The 18,080-nt window shown below is 34.3% G+C and overlaps 1 protein-coding gene and 2 long non-coding RNA genes across 6 annotated transcripts; 1 reads left to right on the top strand and 2 right to left on the bottom strand.

The window, feature by feature from the left end:
• Positions 1-1,851: 1,851 nt before the first annotated feature.
• On the bottom strand, positions 1,852-4,664 carry LOC135798866 (CCAAT/enhancer-binding protein-like). 2 transcript variants are annotated; one of them, XM_065311835.1, is made up of 3 exons: positions 3,588-4,662; positions 2,941-3,416; positions 1,852-2,867 (listed from the first exon to the last, which is right to left on the bottom strand). In XM_065311835.1, exons 1-3 carry the CDS (start codon positions 3,909-3,911, stop codon positions 2,816-2,818), a joined length of 852 nt encoding a protein of 283 aa, XP_065167907.1. In that variant the 5' UTR covers positions 3,912-4,662; the 3' UTR covers positions 1,852-2,815. The 2 variants fall into 2 exon arrangements, with proteins under 2 accessions (XP_065167907.1, XP_065167906.1); XM_065311834.1 differs by having other exon boundaries at positions 2,941-4,664.
• Positions 4,665-10,944: 6,280 nt separating this feature from the next.
• Positions 10,945-12,006, top strand: LOC135798506 (uncharacterized). Of its 3 annotated transcripts, none has more exons than XR_010549720.1 (6): positions 10,945-11,081; positions 11,193-11,244; positions 11,357-11,408; positions 11,520-11,571; positions 11,684-11,735; positions 11,848-12,006. It is a non-coding gene; the product is annotated as an uncharacterized lncRNA (long non-coding RNA). The 3 variants fall into 3 exon arrangements; XR_010549721.1 differs by having other exon boundaries at positions 11,171-11,244; XR_010549719.1 differs by lacking the exon at positions 11,193-11,244.
• Positions 12,007-12,984: 978 nt separating this feature from the next.
• LOC135798505 (uncharacterized) lies at positions 12,985-13,685 on the bottom strand. The gene is made up of 3 exons (XR_010549718.1): positions 13,524-13,685; positions 13,312-13,463; positions 12,985-13,243 (listed from the first exon to the last, which is right to left on the bottom strand). It is a non-coding gene; the product is annotated as an uncharacterized lncRNA (long non-coding RNA).
• Between the last annotated feature and the right edge of the window lie 4,395 nt (positions 13,686-18,080).

Genomic DNA, 18,080 nt, shown 5'->3' with positions numbered 1-18,080 from the left:
GTAAAATAAAATGATTAGAAATTTTTTGTAAAAATTTTCTGTTTTAGCAATTTAATTCACAATTTTTGCAAAAGTGTTTTATTTTTTTGAAAAATATTAAATAAATTTTCAGGAAAAATGCCTTGTAATATTAAAGTTATGGGTAAAAACAAACAGTTTTGATTTTTTAACAAAACGATTACTTTTTGGGACATTTCTTACGTTAACACATATTAATTAATCAATTTTCGTCCAGTTTAAGACAAGTAAACGGATTAAAAATTTAGATTTCAATAAAAATTTTAATTGTTCTTAAAAACTGAACTAAATCTTTATTTTTAATCAATTTAACTAACAATTTGTGCGTTATCTGTTTTATTACAAAAATGATATTTTTCTAGGCAATATTTGCTAAATTTACAAAAAAAAATTTGAAATATTGAAATATGAACGATTTAATTTAGAATAAAAATCAAAATTAATTCTTATGCATAATTTGTTTTTGAATTTTTATGAATTCATGATGATGTAGCTATTTTGTTGGTCGTATGAATGTCTTTTTTTATAGTCTGGCTAATAGACTTATAATTTGCATTAGCAATCTTGTCCGATCCAAAATAAATAACTATCTAATAAAAAATATAAACAAGCAGAACCACCTCGGCGTTTGTTGTTATTCTAACTCGCTGCTAAGTAGGTTTGTAATGTCGAAGTCTAACGTGCTGTCTGGTCGAAATAGTAATAACAAAAAAAACCGCTCGTGCAAAAAATGCTGCCAAATTACGACAGGCTTTCTATTCGCATAATTTTATTACGAGGATGAATCAAGATGATTTGATTATATAAAAATTATAACATTTATTTATTAACTAGACATGGAAAATTTAAAAATGTAAAAAAAATAAAATTCTTTGCATTATTTCACAGATAATCCTTACAAAGTATTTCTTACCGGGTGAAAAAGTATAAGATACGAGTAGGTGCTTATCTATTAGCGACGCTATCAGTACGTACGCTTAAATCGCAAGGTGTGTTTTTCAATTAAAACGTAAACAAGTGGCTGCGCTTATCAACCTGACGAACGCACACACCTACGGTGCATCAACGTGCCGCCGGTATTTGCACTTATTACGAATCGTTCGTTTTCGCAAATTGGCGTTATCGATGCGCAATATTCGTGCCTGTCTAGCCGGGTTGATACCATTACTCTATCGCGATATACAGGGCGTTTTATCACTTACTTCTATTTTAAAACCTATAAGCTAAAAATAATTTTGATAGAATATGTGTTGGGGATCGTGTTTTTACTTTTTAAGGACTGTAAGGTTGGATTTTTCACATGTATGCATAACAACAAATAATAATTAATAAATGTCTAGAATTTCTACTTACCTTGTGTTGTTTTTTGTACACTGCAGCGAATTTTTCGAATTTTTGAAGTTGCATATGGGAAATTTCATTATTAATAATAACTGTGACTGAAAATCATTATAATTTAGTTATTTATTTAACAAAACAAGAATTAGATAGAATAACTCAATACCGACGTCATTAAATTGAAGTATATATTGTTATTAGAGGTTAGATTTAATGAAAAATAGGTTTTTTGCTTTTTTAACTCAACAGTAACGTCAAAACTCACAAAAAATCAGAAAATTTTATTTTTAACAAATTTTACTAAATTTTTGACTAAATTTTTATATATTTTGCAAAAATTAATATTTTTCTGAGCAATATTAGACAAATTTTCAGTAAAAAAAATATTTTGGATTATTTTGGATTTAATTTTGGGGTGAAAATAAATTTTTTTGATTTTTTTACAAAACGTTTACTCTTTGGGAAACTTAATAAAATATAATACATCTAACAAACTAATATACAACTATTACATTTATTCTTAAAGTCAATCGAACTATACATAAAGAAAATATAAATTACAACAACGATTCAGATATAACGCGGTCGATCGGTTATACCTAGATCAAGAACCTAGAACAAGAAACGAAAAAGTAGAGACAAAAACGCGTTGCGTTCCTTTCGTTTTTCATTTTTTATAGTTTAAAGTTTTAATTTGCTTACTCAGGTTTTTACGTACTTGCGTAATTCTCTCATCTCTCGTAAATTACTTTAAAAAATATATTTCATATATTTTATAAATACAATATTTCTTATCATCTCAGCATCTGTATATATTTCATCGATTTCTCTATATATATATTTATATATTTAATTATCATCACAAGTATCGAACGGAATAAATTCTAATTAAATTGTATTTTAATACCCGTTAAACACAAAACTATAAAATAAATATTTATAACATTACAACAATCGCATTCGTACAGAACAAAAACAACAACAACAACAAAGCCTTTTCAACAACTTTTCTTGTTTTTTTCTTTTCTTTGAAATTTCGTTTTCTTGCAGCTGTTGTTGTAACATTTTTAGTATTGTTAACTTTGTTTGATTTGTTTTCCTTCAATAAATATTTTATATATTTGTTTATGTATTGTAAATTGTTTCATTTGCATTTAAGAACACTTTATTATTTAAGGAGATCTAAATTGTTTCAAATAGCGCAGAGTGGTTCTGGTCCGCAGCCAGCGTTACGCGCGTGTATGAAGTGTGAGCTGAATATTTTTCTATGTACAAAGAAGAAACTATCCGTCCTCTTGGGGCGTCACATGGATGAAGAATGCCTTAAGTCTACTACTTGAAGTCTACGTCGATGATAGCAACAAGTCGCGAATTAAAGCTTTCGGTGTTCGCGCATGCGCGTTGCGTACATGTGTTAAAAGTGAAACAAACGCGAGACAAATGAGAGATAAGTCGTGGATTACGGCCCGTAGTCATGCACGATGTCCATTATTCTTTGCCTCTCCTCAGCCCTGTGGAGCAAAAACAAAAAGAAAATGATGTGTAGCGTTTAAAAACAGGAAATTTTCGGGTTTTTGGTCTTACATATTGTGCTGTACGGGGAAGGCGTCTAGATGTTTATTGATTTCTCGATGAATGTGCTCGGGGAGGACGCCGACGTTCGAGAAGAGGTTCCGCAGGACATTCAGCTCCTCCATCAGTAATTCAATGCGCTTCTGCAGGCGGTCGTTCTCTTTGAGCAGCAGCTTCACCTTCTCCTCGGTCTCTCGCGTGCGCACCTTCGCCTTCTCCCTGCTCTTGCGCACAGCAATGTTGTTGCGCTCGCGCCGCCGCCGATACTCATCGCTGTTCTTGTCGCAGGGCTTCATCCCCTTGCGCGCCACATGATGGTGGCTCAACATGGCGGCCTTGGTCTTCATGGCGCTCATGTTCATCTGCTGGTGGTGCAGCACGGTGCTGGGCGTGAGCGTGGTGAAGGAGCCGCCATTGGCGTTCGGGTAACCAGCTGGGGCCTGCAGGTAGTTATTCGGCAGCATGTTATTGCACTGCCGGCGGAATTCCTGTGGATCAATGGGTTCCTCTTTAATACTAGGCACGTCGCTGCCGGCGGAGCTGTTCGAGTCACTATTCGAGTTTTGGACCCCAGAATATGTGGCTCCGCTATGCACCGGCTGCGGCATGTACGCCAGCGTTGTTCGAGGGTAATTTTGGTTTGGAACATGTGTCATTACCTGTCTGGGGATGTTCTGCAAGTGCTTGCCCTGATTCTGCAGGATGTCGTTAAACAGGCCATCGCTAAACTGCGAGTCGTCGATGAGGTTTGCCAAGTCCATCGAGATCTCGGGGCTGTTAAGGTCGTTGAGGTCGCCATGGGTGAAGTGCTGCTGGTGCTGGTGTTGCTTGAGCAGCTGTGCGGTCTGCTTGTTGCCGGTGTTGTTGTTCAGCGTTGTCAGATTATTGTTGTTCATGATGACCGTCTTCTTCACCTCGCTGTTGTTTATCGCCTGCGCCGCTTGATTATGCTGCTGATTGTCATACATCTGTGGCGAGTCCATCTTTGCATTGGAAATTCTCGCCCGTTCAAAATTTCAATTCAAAATTTTTTTATTTGTACTGGTGTACTGGTGCGATCCTCAGTTAGTCCAAAAGTGCGTGTCGAACACGCGCTGAATTTGAATTTTCAACAATGGGTTCCAACTTTCACTCTACCACTTTCACTCCCAAAATATTACAAAGTCTATGTTTTAATTAAGTCCGGGCGCACGCACACGCACTTTCCAATTTCGTATTAGATGCGTATTAGAACCTTTCCGGAGTCAAATCTTCACTGTTTTACAAAACTTTTATGAAAACTATTTAAAAATTAAAATCCAAGCACTGGTCACAGATAAATAAGTCCAATCAAATCCAAAAAGCAAAAAGTTTTCGTGATGCACCGAGTAAACTTTATAAACTTTATTTAAAAAATACTAAACTTTGAAACTTTTCGCGCAAAGTTTAGCGTTTAGCGCCGAAGATGCGTCGCGTCGCGAGTTTTGCCAATAAATAAAATCGAAAGTGCGAAGAAGTCGCGACACGCGGCTCTTTTCCGTCGTCGGGCGTTTTGAATTTTACAGTCGCAGCCCACTTGGGTACCACACGATCCGTGCGCTTGCCCAAGTTAACTAGGATACTGAGATTCTAAAACGCTATTCCTGCCGTTTGTAGTGCTCAGCGCGAGAGGCATGCGCACCACTAACTCGCAGCACGTTGCTTCGCGCGTACTTACTTACTATACGCTCTTGCCTCTCGACGCGTTCGCACTCGCCCGCCTTTGCCGCTCGCTTGAAAGTGAAAACGCTACGCCACTTTTTTTACGATTCTTGCGCGATCGGGCGGGCGCTCGGCGCAGTCGCGCGCCTGCCGCGCATGTAACACTGTACTACACGCTCAAATTTGAATTATTATTGCAGGATTTACACACCAAAAAAGAGAAAATTTTACCCAAAACCAACGATACGATCTGCTTAAGTAAGAGATTATTCTGAACATTAGAAGCAATCGCCCGATGTTTTTGGTTATTTAATTTGTGCTATAAGTAACTGATAGCGGTTGGATGAAAATAAGTTTGCGAGGAACTGTCAACTCGAACGTGTAATAGGCATCAGAATGGAGTACGGAGATTGTATGTCATCATTTGACGTCACACTTCTGATTCACACGTGCAAGAATGTGCATGAGTCGAAAGTGGGTCACTATCTGTTGCGTCGACGCTGTCGCCGTCGCGTTGAAAACATACTTAAGTCGGTTTTAAAACCTGACGCGACATCTGTTGCTTGCTTGCTTAACTGCAAGTTTAATTGTTAAGTTATCTATATATTTATCAGACTGCAAGTGACATAATTTTACTGACTGTCCATTTTACAACACATTTAAATAATTGAATATATTGTGTTCCTCCCTTAATAATAAAATTTTTTAAATAATCATTCTTGTTTTATAAAGAAAACACAATTCTCATTTTTCATCCGTTTCTTTCTATCATTTTTAGTTTACAAGATAATCACAATCAAAATATCAAGCAAAATTTAAAGTCAAACATTCGTGAAACTGTTGTAAATTAATACACATAGCGACGTATCCGTTTAATATTTAGCGTTTATAAATAAATTTGCTATTTGTTTAAACTGTGTGGTGCAAACACATTCACACCGACACGGGCGCCCCACCATTTAAGTGTGTAACCACTCACTGACACACATGCGCACCACACCTTTTCGAAACACTTTATATACTCTTGAAGTAATAAAAAGTATCCTCAGATGGCGCGACAATGAATGTTTAAGTAAAAATACTCCAGCGAGTGAATGTTGTTGTTGTGTTCCATCGGCGCGATAGTGCGATAACGACCGGCACGCGTTTCTCACCTTCCACTGGTGTTATTCTTTAATATAAATTTTATAAAGTACGGTCATGGAAGACAATTATTGTATATATTGATGTGTTTGGTATTTTACTAATTATTTGTCGCGTGTGTAATCTGTGTATTTCTAAATTTTGCGTGTTTGGTCTACGAGTTTGTTTGTGAGTTCATTGCCGTTGGACGACCACCGGTGATTAGTTGTTAACAACAATAATTAAATAATTTGTGCAAAACATCATCATCATCAGCAGATATTTGTGGATTAAAATGCTACCAGGTAAATATTGTCATTTGAAAGATTATCGCGAATACTAGGATTCTTAAGTCAAAAACTAGATTCCGTCGGAACGTAAATATTTTCTGACTGTACGAGTTAGGCTAACTTTTGTTTCGTTTATTCTCTATTTCGGTATTAATTTGCTGAAAGAAAAAAAAGAAAATTTATTTAGCGTGTACCCAAATGTGAAAGTTCTTGGAAAATTAATTTAAAAAATAGTATTTTAACGGTAAACATTTTTCTGAAGAAGCAAAATTTCACTCCAGTAGTCTTAGTTTTCCGGCAATTTGCTTAAATGTGTAAATGTTTCCACAGAAAAATTAAATGGAAAATTTAAAAGTTTTATTGCAAAAGATCCAATGTGTTTTGTTTCTAATAATATTTTGTTCTGCAATAATTTGACGCAATGTGAAAAAATTTTTGATAAAAAATTTACATATTGTCAGTTATTATTTATTTATTTTAATAATGTAAATTGTAGGACTTATATTTGTATAATTCATAGATGGCAATAGCATGAACTAAAAAACATAAAATAGACTTATGCAGTATAGACTTATATTTGTATATCTATTGGCAAACGTGGGCACGCGAATAGTTTTGAATACAATTCTGATACATTTGTGTGTAAACAACATCTTTCTTATCGCAAGCGTCGAACGAAATGCAACGCATAAGAACCCCGTGTGTCGTTTTGCAAGGCGCCCACAAGGTCGCGTACCACCGACGCGCATCGTCTTTACGCATCTCTTGCTTTCGCGTGCCGGGCAGCGGGCTGTGTTAACACAAGTTGTCGTGCGCGTTCTCGGCATATTCGGGTATACAGCGTTTGTTATGTATATTACAAGTCACGTGATAGTGGATTTGATAACATTCTTCACTCGGCGTTGTGTTTGGTGTCGGTTACAAAATTAATCGCTTATATATCGCCGATCCATCAGGCTCGTGTAAGTATTTTTTTAACTAAACAACGCAGGTTGTTTATTTTGTGTTGATTGTTAATTATAACATAATTCAATTGTATGAAAGATTTTTGTTTTAATTTATGATTTCGTTTAGTTACAGCACTCGTTGTGCCTGGCAGTCCGATAAGCTGTACACTGGTAAGTTAATAATTCAATTATATTATGTGCTGAAATTTACATTTGTTGTTTATAAACAAGTTTTCTATTTATCACGTACTACCTTCCTGCAGGGCATGGTGAGGGGGTCAACTGGGATAAACTCTGCGATTCGTTCCTTTCTATCTCTTTTAGTTTCCGTGATATTCGCAATTGAAATAAATCGTCAAAAATTGAAAAATGTCACTTTTTAGCACTTTTAGTCGCGTTTTTACACCTTTTACCCCATTAAATTAAATTATTTTAAAATTCCATCTGATAGAGACTTATCCAGTCTTTTATAATCAGCAATTTGTTGGTTGCTACCTCTTTTGGTTTGAAAGATATTAATTATCGAAAATCGTCGATAAAAATTATCAAGAATTAAAATTCCATCTTTCAGATTTCCGTTTTAACGCCTATCTTATAGGCAATAGTCCGTAGATTAAGATGCTGCGATCAGATCTTAATTATCTCTTTTAGTTTACGAGATATTCGCGATTGAATAAAATGCGCAAAAATTGAAAAATGTCACTTTTTAGCACTTTTAGTCGCGATTTTCGGCTTTTTACTGTAGGAAATATAATTATTTTATATTTCGATCTGATAGAGAATTTTCCAATCTTTCATAATCAACAATTCGTTGGTAGCTATCTCTTTTAGTTTAAGAGATATGAATTTTTGAAAATCGTCGAAAAAAAGTATCAAGCACCCCCCCTTGGCAATTTTTTTCTTAAGACTTAAAATTTCATCTCTCAGATTTGGGTTTTAACTATCCTATCTGATAGAGATTGGTCCGTAGATTAAGATGCTGCGATCAGATCTTAATTATCTCTTTTAGTTTACGAGATATTCGCGATTGAATAAAATGGGCAAAAATTGCAAAATGTCAGTTTTTAGCACTTTTAGTCGCGTTTTTCGACCTTTTACTGTAGGAAATATAATTATTTTATATTTTTATCTGATAGAGAATCTTCCAATCTTACATAATCAACAATTCGTTGGTAGCTATCTCTTTTAGTTTAAGAGATATGAATTTTTGAAAATCGTCGAAAAAAAGTATCAAGCACCCCCCCTTGGCAATTTTTTTCTTAAGACTTAAAATTTCATCTCTCAGATTTGGGTTTTAACTATTCTATCTGATAGAGATTGGTCCGTAGATTAAGATGCTGCGATCAGATCTTAATTATCTCTTTTAGTTTACGAGATATTCGCGATTGAATAAAATGGGCAAAAATTGCAAAATGTCAGTTTTTAGCACTTTTAGTCGCGTTTTTCGACCTTTTACTGTAGGAAATATAATTATTTTATATTTTTATCTGATAGAGAATCTTCCAATCTTTCATAATCAACAATTCGTTGGTAGCTATCTCTTTTAGTTTAAGAGATATGAATTTTTGAAAATCGTCGAAAAAAAGTATCAAGCACCCCCCCTTGGCAATTTTTTCTTAAGACTTAAAATTTCATCTCTCAGATTTCGGTTTTAACTATTCTATCTGATAGAGATTGGTCCGTAGATTAAGACGCTGCGATCAGATCTTAATTATCTCTTTTAGTTTACGAGATATTCGCGATTGAATAAAATGCGCAAAAATTGAAAAATGTCACTTTTCAGCACTTTTAGTCGCGTTTTTCGACCTTTTACTGTAGGAAATATAATTATTTTATATTTTTATCTGATAGAGAATTTTCCAATCTTTCACAATCAACCATTTTCTGGTTGCTATCTCTTTTAATTTAAGAGATATTAATTATTGAAAATCGTCGAAAAAAAGTATCAAGCACCCCCCCTTGGCAATTTTTTCTTAAGAATTAAAATTTCATCTCTCAGATTTGCGTTTAAACTAGCCTATCTTATAGAGAAAAGTCCGTAGATTAAGACGCTGCGATCAGATCTTAATTATCTCTTTTAGTTTACGAGATATTCGCGATTGAATAAAATGGGCAAAAATTGAAAAATGTCACTTTTTAGCACTTTTAGTGGCGTTTTTCGACCTTTTACTGTAGGAATTATAATTGTTTTATATTTTTATCTGATAGAGAATTTTCCAATCTTTCACAATCAACCATTTTCTGGTTGCTATCTCTTTTAATTTAAGAGATATTAATTATTGAAAATCGTCGAAAAAAAGTATCAAGCACCCCCCCTTGGCAATTTTTTCTTAAGACTTAAAATTTCATCTCTCAGATTTCCGTTTAAACTATCCTATCTTATAGAGAATAGTCCGTAGATTAAGACGCTGCGATCAGATCTTAATTATCTCTTTTAGTTTACGAGATATTCGCGATTGAATAAAATGGGCAAAAATTGCAAAATGTCACTTTTTAGCACTTTTAGTCGCGTTTTTCGACCTTTTACTGTAGGAAATATAATTATTTTATATTTTTATCTGATAGAGAATTTTCCAATCTTTCATAATCAACAATTCGTTGGTAGCTATCTCTTTTAGTTTAAGAGATATGAATTTTTGAAAATCGTCGAAAAAAAGTATCAAGCACCCCCCCTTGGCAATTTTTTCTTAAGACTTAAAATTTCATCTCTCAGATTTCCGTTTTAACTATCCTATCTTATAGAGAATAGTCCGTAGATTAAGATGCTGCGATCAGATCTTAATTATCTCTTTTAGTTTACGAGATATTCGCGATTGAATAAAATGGGCAAAATTGCAAAATGTCACTTTTAGCACTTTTAGTCGCGTTTTTCGACCTTTTACTGTAGGAAATATAATTATTTTATATTTTAATCTGATAGAGAATCTTCCAATCTTTCATAATCAACAATTCGTTGGTAGCTATCTCTTTTAGTTAAGAGATATGAATTTTTGAAAATCGTCGAAAAAAGTATCAAGCACCCCCCCTTGGCAATTTTTTTCTTAAGACTTAAAATTTCATCTCTCAGATTTGGGTTTTAACTATCCTATCTGATAGAGATTGGTCCGTAGATTAAGATGCTGCGATCAGATCTTAATTATCTCTTTTAGTTTACGAGATATTCGCGATTGAATAAAATGGGCAAAAATTGCAAAATGTCAGTTTTTAGCACTTTTAGTCGCGTTTTTCGACCTTTTACTGTAGGAAATATAATTATTTTATATTTTTATCTGATAGAGAATCTTCCAATCTTACATAATCAACAATTCGTTGGTAGCTATCTCTTTTAGTTTAAGAGATATGAATTTTTGAAAATCGTCGAAAAAAAGTATCAAGCACCCCTTGGCAATTTTTTCTTAAGACTTAAAATTTCAGCTCTCAGATTTCCGTTTAAACTAGCCTATCTTATAGGAATAGTCCGTAGATGAAGATGCTGCGATCAGATCTTAATTATCTCTTTTAGTTTACGAGATATTCGCGATTGAATAAAATGGGCAAAATTGCAAAATGTCAGTTTTAGCACTTTCAGTCGCGTTTTTCGACATTTTATAGGAAATATAATTATTTTATATTTTAATCTGATAGAGAATCTTCCAATCTTACATAATCAACAATTCGTTGGTAGCTATCTCTTTTAGTTAAGAGATATGAATTTTTGAAAATCGTCGAAAAAAAGTATCAAGCACCCCCCCTTGGCAATTTTTTTCTTAAGACTTAAAATTTCATCTCTCAGATTTGGGTTTTAACTATTCTATCTGATAGAGATTGGTCCGTAGATTAAGATGCTGCGATCAGATCTTAATTATCTCTTTTAGTTTACGAGATATTCGCGATTGAATAAATGGGCAAAAATTGCAAAATGTCAGTTTTAGCACTTTTAGTCGCGTTTTCGACATTTTACTGTAGGAAATATAATTATTTTATATTATTATCATTTTCCTAAATAACTTTTATGATTATCGTACAAATTGACCCCCAAAATTGCATTTTTATGTTCGAAGGACTAATTTTTGCTTGTTTTAGGGATTTTGCACCTGAGTCTGACATCGTAGAAGGACCATTCTGGTATCAGATTGTAAGTATTTAATTCCTTTATCATTTTCCTAAATAACTTTTATGATTATCGTACAAATTGACCCCAAAATTGCATTTTTATGTTCGAAGGACTAATTTTTGCTTGTTTTAGGGATTTTGCACCTGAGTCTGACATCGTAGAAGGACCATTCTGGTATCAGATTGTAAGTAATTAATTCCTTTATCATTTTCCTAAATAACTTTTATGATTATCGTACAAATTGACCCCCAAAATTGCATTTTTATGTTCGAAGGACTAATTTTTGCTTGTTTTAGGGATTTTGCACCTGAGTCTGACATCGTAGAAGGACCATTCTGGTATCAGATTGTAAGTAATTAATTCCTTTATCATTTTCCTAAATAACTTTTATGATTATCGTACAAATTGACCCCAAAATTGCATTTTTATGTTCGAAGGACTAATTTTTGCTTGTTTTAGGGATTTTGCACCTGAGTCTGACATCGTAGAAGGACCATTCTTGCATCAGATTGTAAGTAATTAATTCCTTTATCATTTTCCTAAATAACTTTTATGATTATCGTACAAATTGACCCCCAAAATTGCATTTTTATGTTCGAAGGACTAATTTTTGCTTGTTTTAGGGATTTTGCACCTGAGTCTGACATCGTAGAAGGACCATTCTGGTATCAGATTGTAAGTAATTAATTCCTTTATCATTTTCCTAAATAACTTTTATGATTATCGTACAAATTGACCCCCAAAATTGCATTTTTATGTTCGAAGGACTAATTTTTGCTTGTTTTAGGGATTTTGCACCTGAGTCTGACATCGTAGAAGGACCATTCTTGCATCAGATTGTTAGTATTAAATTTCATTATCTTAAATAACTTTTGTGATTATTACACAAATTGACTCCCAAAATTTATGCTTGTGTGTTTTCTTTAATAAAGAATATTTTTAAGTTTTTCTAATTATAATTATTTCTGTTATTTCTACCTGATCACATATTTAACGATTCCTTAAACCATTTATTTTGAAAAGTGCATGCTAGTGCCATCTATCAATTAGAAACTACAACAACCGAAAGTTTTGAGCTTCGGTCCGTCGCCACCAGAGGCAGCACATTACTAGTTGCCGCGAAAACTTTATCAGCCTCCTCAACTTTCTGCGATCCTAATATTCAATCTTTATTTTGTCGACTCTGAGAGGCAAAATGACACAAAATTTGGACTCGAAACAGTCGAAACTCAGGTTTTGGTATTCGGATCGCAGAAAGGGTGAGGAGGTAGGTAAATAAAAGAGGCGGTAAGTAGTAATGGCGGGATACATTAATGTTTAAAAATCTTTATTCAGCAAATTCAGTTTTCAAATTCTGAAGGATCTCGACAACTAAGAGGGCTAGAAAATTAAGAACTACATAATCTTGATCCTTGAAAAATTCTCTCATTATTGAAAAATCATCAAAATGGCACAAAAAAATTTTTAAGAAAAGATTTTGTTATAAAAAAGGCAAAAGATTTCTCTTTTTTATGATGAAAATTAAAAGTGGGAATTTGGCGTTAACTGCCTATGTCCACTTTCTGCGTTCCTAATACGACAGACAGATGAGCAGCAACATTTCAGCAAATTTCTCGACAAATTTTGTCGAGAAATCCATTGAAATTGGTAACAAAAATCTTTTGAATATTAGGATCGCAGAAAGTGCAGGAGGCTGAATCTCCAGCAATCTTGAATAGCGGCGTAGTTTAGTTACTCGTGGATAGATGACACTAGTGATACCGTTTTTAAATTAATATTGATACAATATAAAATTGATTTTGAACTATTTCTCATATCTAGCAGTGGCATTTCCATTAAAGTTTAAGGGATTCATGGATTAATTAAAGGAGTAACGATGTTGTGAGCTATGTTCACCGTTGGGGACAAATAACACGAAAAAAAATTTATAGTTTAAAATATAAAACAACAATTTTATTGGAACATGTAGAATCACAAACTCAATTTCTCAATATATACACAATTTTTAACGAAACATGCATGAAAACAGGATAATAATATGCTATTATATAATGCTCTTTTTATATCTTTTAACAAAATACATAAAAATGATATCAATATGAGCTTCAAAATGTTGTAAATTCATTCAATCGTATTTGGAATCATCATCAACACCGGCAATCCAATCTTCAATTTCTTGGACACTATAAAACAGAATGAAAAACAGAATAGTAAAATATTAAATATTATAAATTGCCAAAATATAACATACGTTCTGGGTATTTTAGTCCAGTTGACACATCCATCTTCAGTAAACAAAACATCATCCTCAATACGCACTCCACCAGTACCACGGAACCTCTCCAGTTGGTCCTTATTGATAAAGTTGTCCATCTCAGGATTAGCCAATGCTTCATTCAACAACTGGAAAATGTTTATGTAAATGAAATATACATATACATAAATTAAATTAATTATTCTTACAGGATCCATAAAGACTCCCATTTAAAGCAACGTACGAAGATAGCGGTAGAAGTTACACCCATTTAGGGCACCGTAGAAGGGTAGCGTTAACGTTTACGTTAATGAAGAACTCATCGGACTCCATGGTACAGCGAATACTGTAAAAAACATAAGTTAAAACAACTTGCATAAGTATGCATACAAAACACGAAAAGTATCACCACTTTTGATCAATAATGTACATTAAACGCGGCAATAGTAAATAACAGCAACAAGGAAAATCTTCTAATTTTTCTCAATTTGTTCAAAAATTAAACGCGATAGAAAAAAACAGATTAAAAATTCTTAAATTAGGGAAAATTTTCTAAAAATCTTATTTTTATTATTGAAAATTTAAGAGATAAAATTTTAATACACACAACTTTCAATATAACTCGCGTTAGGGAATTTTCTCGCAATAAATTCAAACACAGGGTGAGACAGAATCAAATTGCGCATCTGGTAAAATTATTCTGTACTTATTATGACGCCGCGTTCGCATGCTATATTAAAAAAAACTACAATTCCTAGCGCAACGAGTACTACGGCGCATACACACAACTGTCAATATAACTCGCGTTACGGAATTTTCTCGCAATAAATTCAAACACAGGATGATACAGAATTAAATTGCGCATCTGGAGAAATTATTCTGAACTTATTATGACACCGCGTTCGCATGCTATATTAAAAAAACTACAATTCCTAGCGCAACGAGTACTACGGCGCATACACACAACTTTCAATATAACTCGCGTTACGGAATTTTCTCGCAATAAATTCAAACACAGGGTGATACAGAATTAAATTGCGCATCTAAAAATTTATCTGAACTTATTATGACACCGCGTTCGCGTGTTATATTAAAAAAACTACAATTCCTAGCGCAACGAGTACTACGGCGCATACACACAACTTTCAATATAACTCGCGTTACGGAATTTTCTGGCAATAAATTCAAACACAGGGTGATACAGAATTAAATTGCACATCTGGGAAAATTATTGCTGAACTTATTATGACACCGCGTTCGCATGCTATATTAAAAAACTACAATTCCTAGCGCAACGAGTACTACGGCGCATACACACAACTTTCAATATAACTCGCGTTACGGAATTTTCTCGCAATAAATTCAAACACAGGGTGATACAGAATTAAATTGCGCATCTGGGAAAATTATTCTGAACTTATTATGACACCGCGTTCGCATGCTATATTAAAAACTACAATTCCTAGCGCAACGAGTACTACGGCGCAAACACACAACTTTCAATATAACTCGCGTTACGGAATTTTCTCGCAATAAATTCAAATACAGGGTGATACAGAATTAAATTCCGCATCTGGAAAATTTATCTGAACTTATTATGACACCGCGTTCGCATGTTATACTAAAAAACTACAATTCCTAGCGCAACGAGTACTACGGCGCAAACACACAACTTTCAATATAACTCGCGTTACGGAATTTTCTCGCAATAAATTCAAATACAGGGTGATACAGAATTAAATTCCACATCTGGAAAAATTATTCAGAACTTATTATGACACCGCGTTCGCGTGTTATATTAAAAAAACTACAATTCCTAGCGCAATGAGTACTACGGCGCATACACACAACTTTCAATATAACTCGCGTTACGGAATTTTCTGGCAATAAATTCAAACACAGGGTGATACAGAATTAAATTGCACATCTAGGAAAATTAATCTGAACTTATTATGACGCCGCGTTCGCATGCTATATTAAAAAAACTACAATTCCTAGCGCAACGAGTACTACGGCGCATACACACAACTTTCAATATAACTCGCGTTACGGAATTTTCTGGCAATAAATTCAAACACAAAGTGGTACAGAATTAAATTGCACATCTGGAAAATTATACTGAACTTATTATGACACCGCGTTCGCGTGTTATATTAAAAACTACAATTCCTAGCGCAACAAGTACTACGGCGCATACACACAACTTTCAATATAACTCGCGTTACGGAATTTTCTGGCAATAAATTCAAACACAGGGTGATACAGAATTAAATTGCACATCTAGGAAAATTAATCTGAACTTATTATGACGCCGCGTTCGCATGCTATATTAAAAAAACTACAATTCCTAGCGCAACGAGTACTACGGCGCTCACACACAACTATCAATATAACTCGCGTCACGGAATTTTCTCGCAATAATTTCCAATACAGGGAGATACAGAATTACATTCCGCATCAGGGAAAATTATTGCGAACTTAGTGTGACAACGCGTTCGCGTGTTATACTAAAAACAACAATTCCTAGCGCAACGAGTACTACGGCGCACACACACAACTATCAATATAACTCGCGTTACGGAATTTTCGCGCAGTAACTATCGATACAAGGAGATACAGAATTAAATTCTGCATCTGGAAAAATTATTTCGAACTAATTGTGACACCGCATTCGCGTGTTATAACAAAAAAACTACAATTCCTAGCGCAACAAGTAATACGGCGCTCACACACAACTTTCAATATAACTCGCGTTACGGAATTTTCTTCCCATAAATTATGATACAGAGAGATACAGAATTAAATTCTGCATCTAAAAAAATTATTCTTAACTTATTGTGGCACCGCCTTCGCGTGTTATAACATAAGAACTACAATCACCTATCAACATGCCTCGCAACTTTCAATATAACTCGCGTTACGGAATTTTCTGTCAATAAATTCGTATACAGGGTGATACAGATTGAAATTCCGCATCTGGGAAAATTATTCTGAACTTATTATAACACCGCGTTTGCATGATATACTAAAAGAAATACAATTCCTAGCGTAACAAGTACTACGGCGCATACACGCAACTTTCGATATAACTCGCGTTACTCGCGTTGTCGCTATAACTTCATATACAGGGTGATACAGATTGAAATTCCGCATCTGGAAAAATTATTCTGAACTTACTACAACCCCGCGTTCGCATGCTATACTAAAAAAATTACAATGCCTAGCGCAACGAGTACTACGGCGCATACATGCAACTATCAATATAACTCGCGTTACGGAATTTTCTCGCAATAAATTCAGATACCGGGTGATACAGATTGAAATTCCGCATCTGGGAAAATTATTCTGAACTTACTACGACCACGCGTTCGCATGCTAAACTAAAAAAAAACTACAATTCCTAGCGCAACGAGTATTACGGCGCATACACGCAACTTTCAATATAACTCGCGTTACGGAATTTTCTCGCAATAAATTTTAATACAGGGTGATACAGAATTAAATACCGCATCTGTGACCGGTTTTCCACCAGCTGTTTTAAACATTAAAAAAAGGGCAAAAATTGGCAAATTTTAGGGGCAATTTTGAGGCACTAAAGGTGGAGTTTTGCGCTGGGACAAAATTGCGTTGTAAAGATAAACTCTTGTCCTAACAGAATTTCAAGAAAAAGTGACAATGTCGCAAAGGGTTTCCAAGATTTTCACCAGCTGTTTTGAAAAACTTTTAAAAAAGGCAAATTTTAGCGGCCATTTTGGCAACATTGCATCTTGAAGATAAATTCTTGCCTTAAATGAATCCAAAGAAAAAATGAAAATTTCGCGAAGGGTTCCTGAGTTATGCCTGATTTTGCTCAGGCTGTTTTGAAAAAATTCAAAAAAAGGGCTAAGTTTAACGGCCATTCTGAGGCACTTAAGGTGTAAATTCAGGATGAATTGCATCTTCCAGATAAACTCTTGCACTAACAAAATCCGATGAAAAAATGCAAATGTTACTGATGGTTCGCGAGATATAACCTGTTTTTTACGCCAAGTATTGAAAAATGTAAAAAGAGGGCACAGGTTAGCGGCTGTTTTAAGACCTTTAGCGGCAAATTCTGCGGAATCGCAGGGATGCATCGTCTCGGAGAGCTATTGCGGTGACATACTCGTAGTAAGAACAAAAAACTAAAAGTAATTTTTTTATGTATCGGCACGGCAAGCGACTATTTTGTGTCATTCAAACACGTTAGTGTAACACGATAAAAGAGAACTTGTTTACGCGTATATACGAACACACAATTGACGAATACCTTGAAAATATAATTCAATTAACAACTTACCAATGCTTCAGTTCAGGGGACTGCAAAGCACAGCATCTATTGTAATTAAAAGAAAACGAGTTAAAACATCTATTAAGATACATATAATAAAAATAATATATTTACAAATTAGAGATATACAAACAATCTGTACTGCGTAGTTAAAAGTTACTTACACAAGCAAGATAGATCATGTGAATGAAAAGAATCAATATAGTGGTAATAAGTATTCGATTCTATTTGCAATCAAAACCGAACATAACATCGGCTGCGGTGTTAGCCTTGCGGCCATCTAACAATTTGCAATATCCACAACAAGCGCGATCAGAAAACTAGCATTTATGCACATTAGACACGTGAATAGTTATTAAGAAAATATATACACCACATGCAACCAAATTCTCGATTTTCAATTTAATACAACGCGAATGACCGAACCAAAATATAACAAAATGCAATGTACAGTGAG

Source organism: Atheta coriaria, unplaced genomic scaffold (genome assembly GCF_025399875.1).
Source record: "Atheta coriaria isolate IRGN ID8LTWV9N9 unplaced genomic scaffold, Caltech_Dcor_3.1 hic_scaffold_9_pilon, whole genome shotgun sequence".
In the NCBI taxonomy this organism is placed as follows: domain Eukaryota; kingdom Metazoa; phylum Arthropoda; class Insecta; order Coleoptera; family Staphylinidae; genus Dalotia; species Dalotia coriaria.
The sequence above is the reverse complement of the archived record's forward strand: the minus strand, read 5'-3'. Positions and strand labels throughout refer to the sequence as shown.

What these genes read in the sequence shown, in the direction of transcription:
- LOC135798866 (XM_065311834.1), bottom strand. Translation starts at nt 3,911, where the DNA reads ATGGACTCGCCACAGATGTATGACAATCAGCAGCATAATCAAGCGGCG. An exon ending in TTCCCCGTACAGCACAATAT is followed by an intron (nt 2,868 to 2,940) that starts GTAAGACCAAAA and finishes TTTGCTCCACAG; the next exon opens with GGCTGAGGAGAGGCAAAGAA.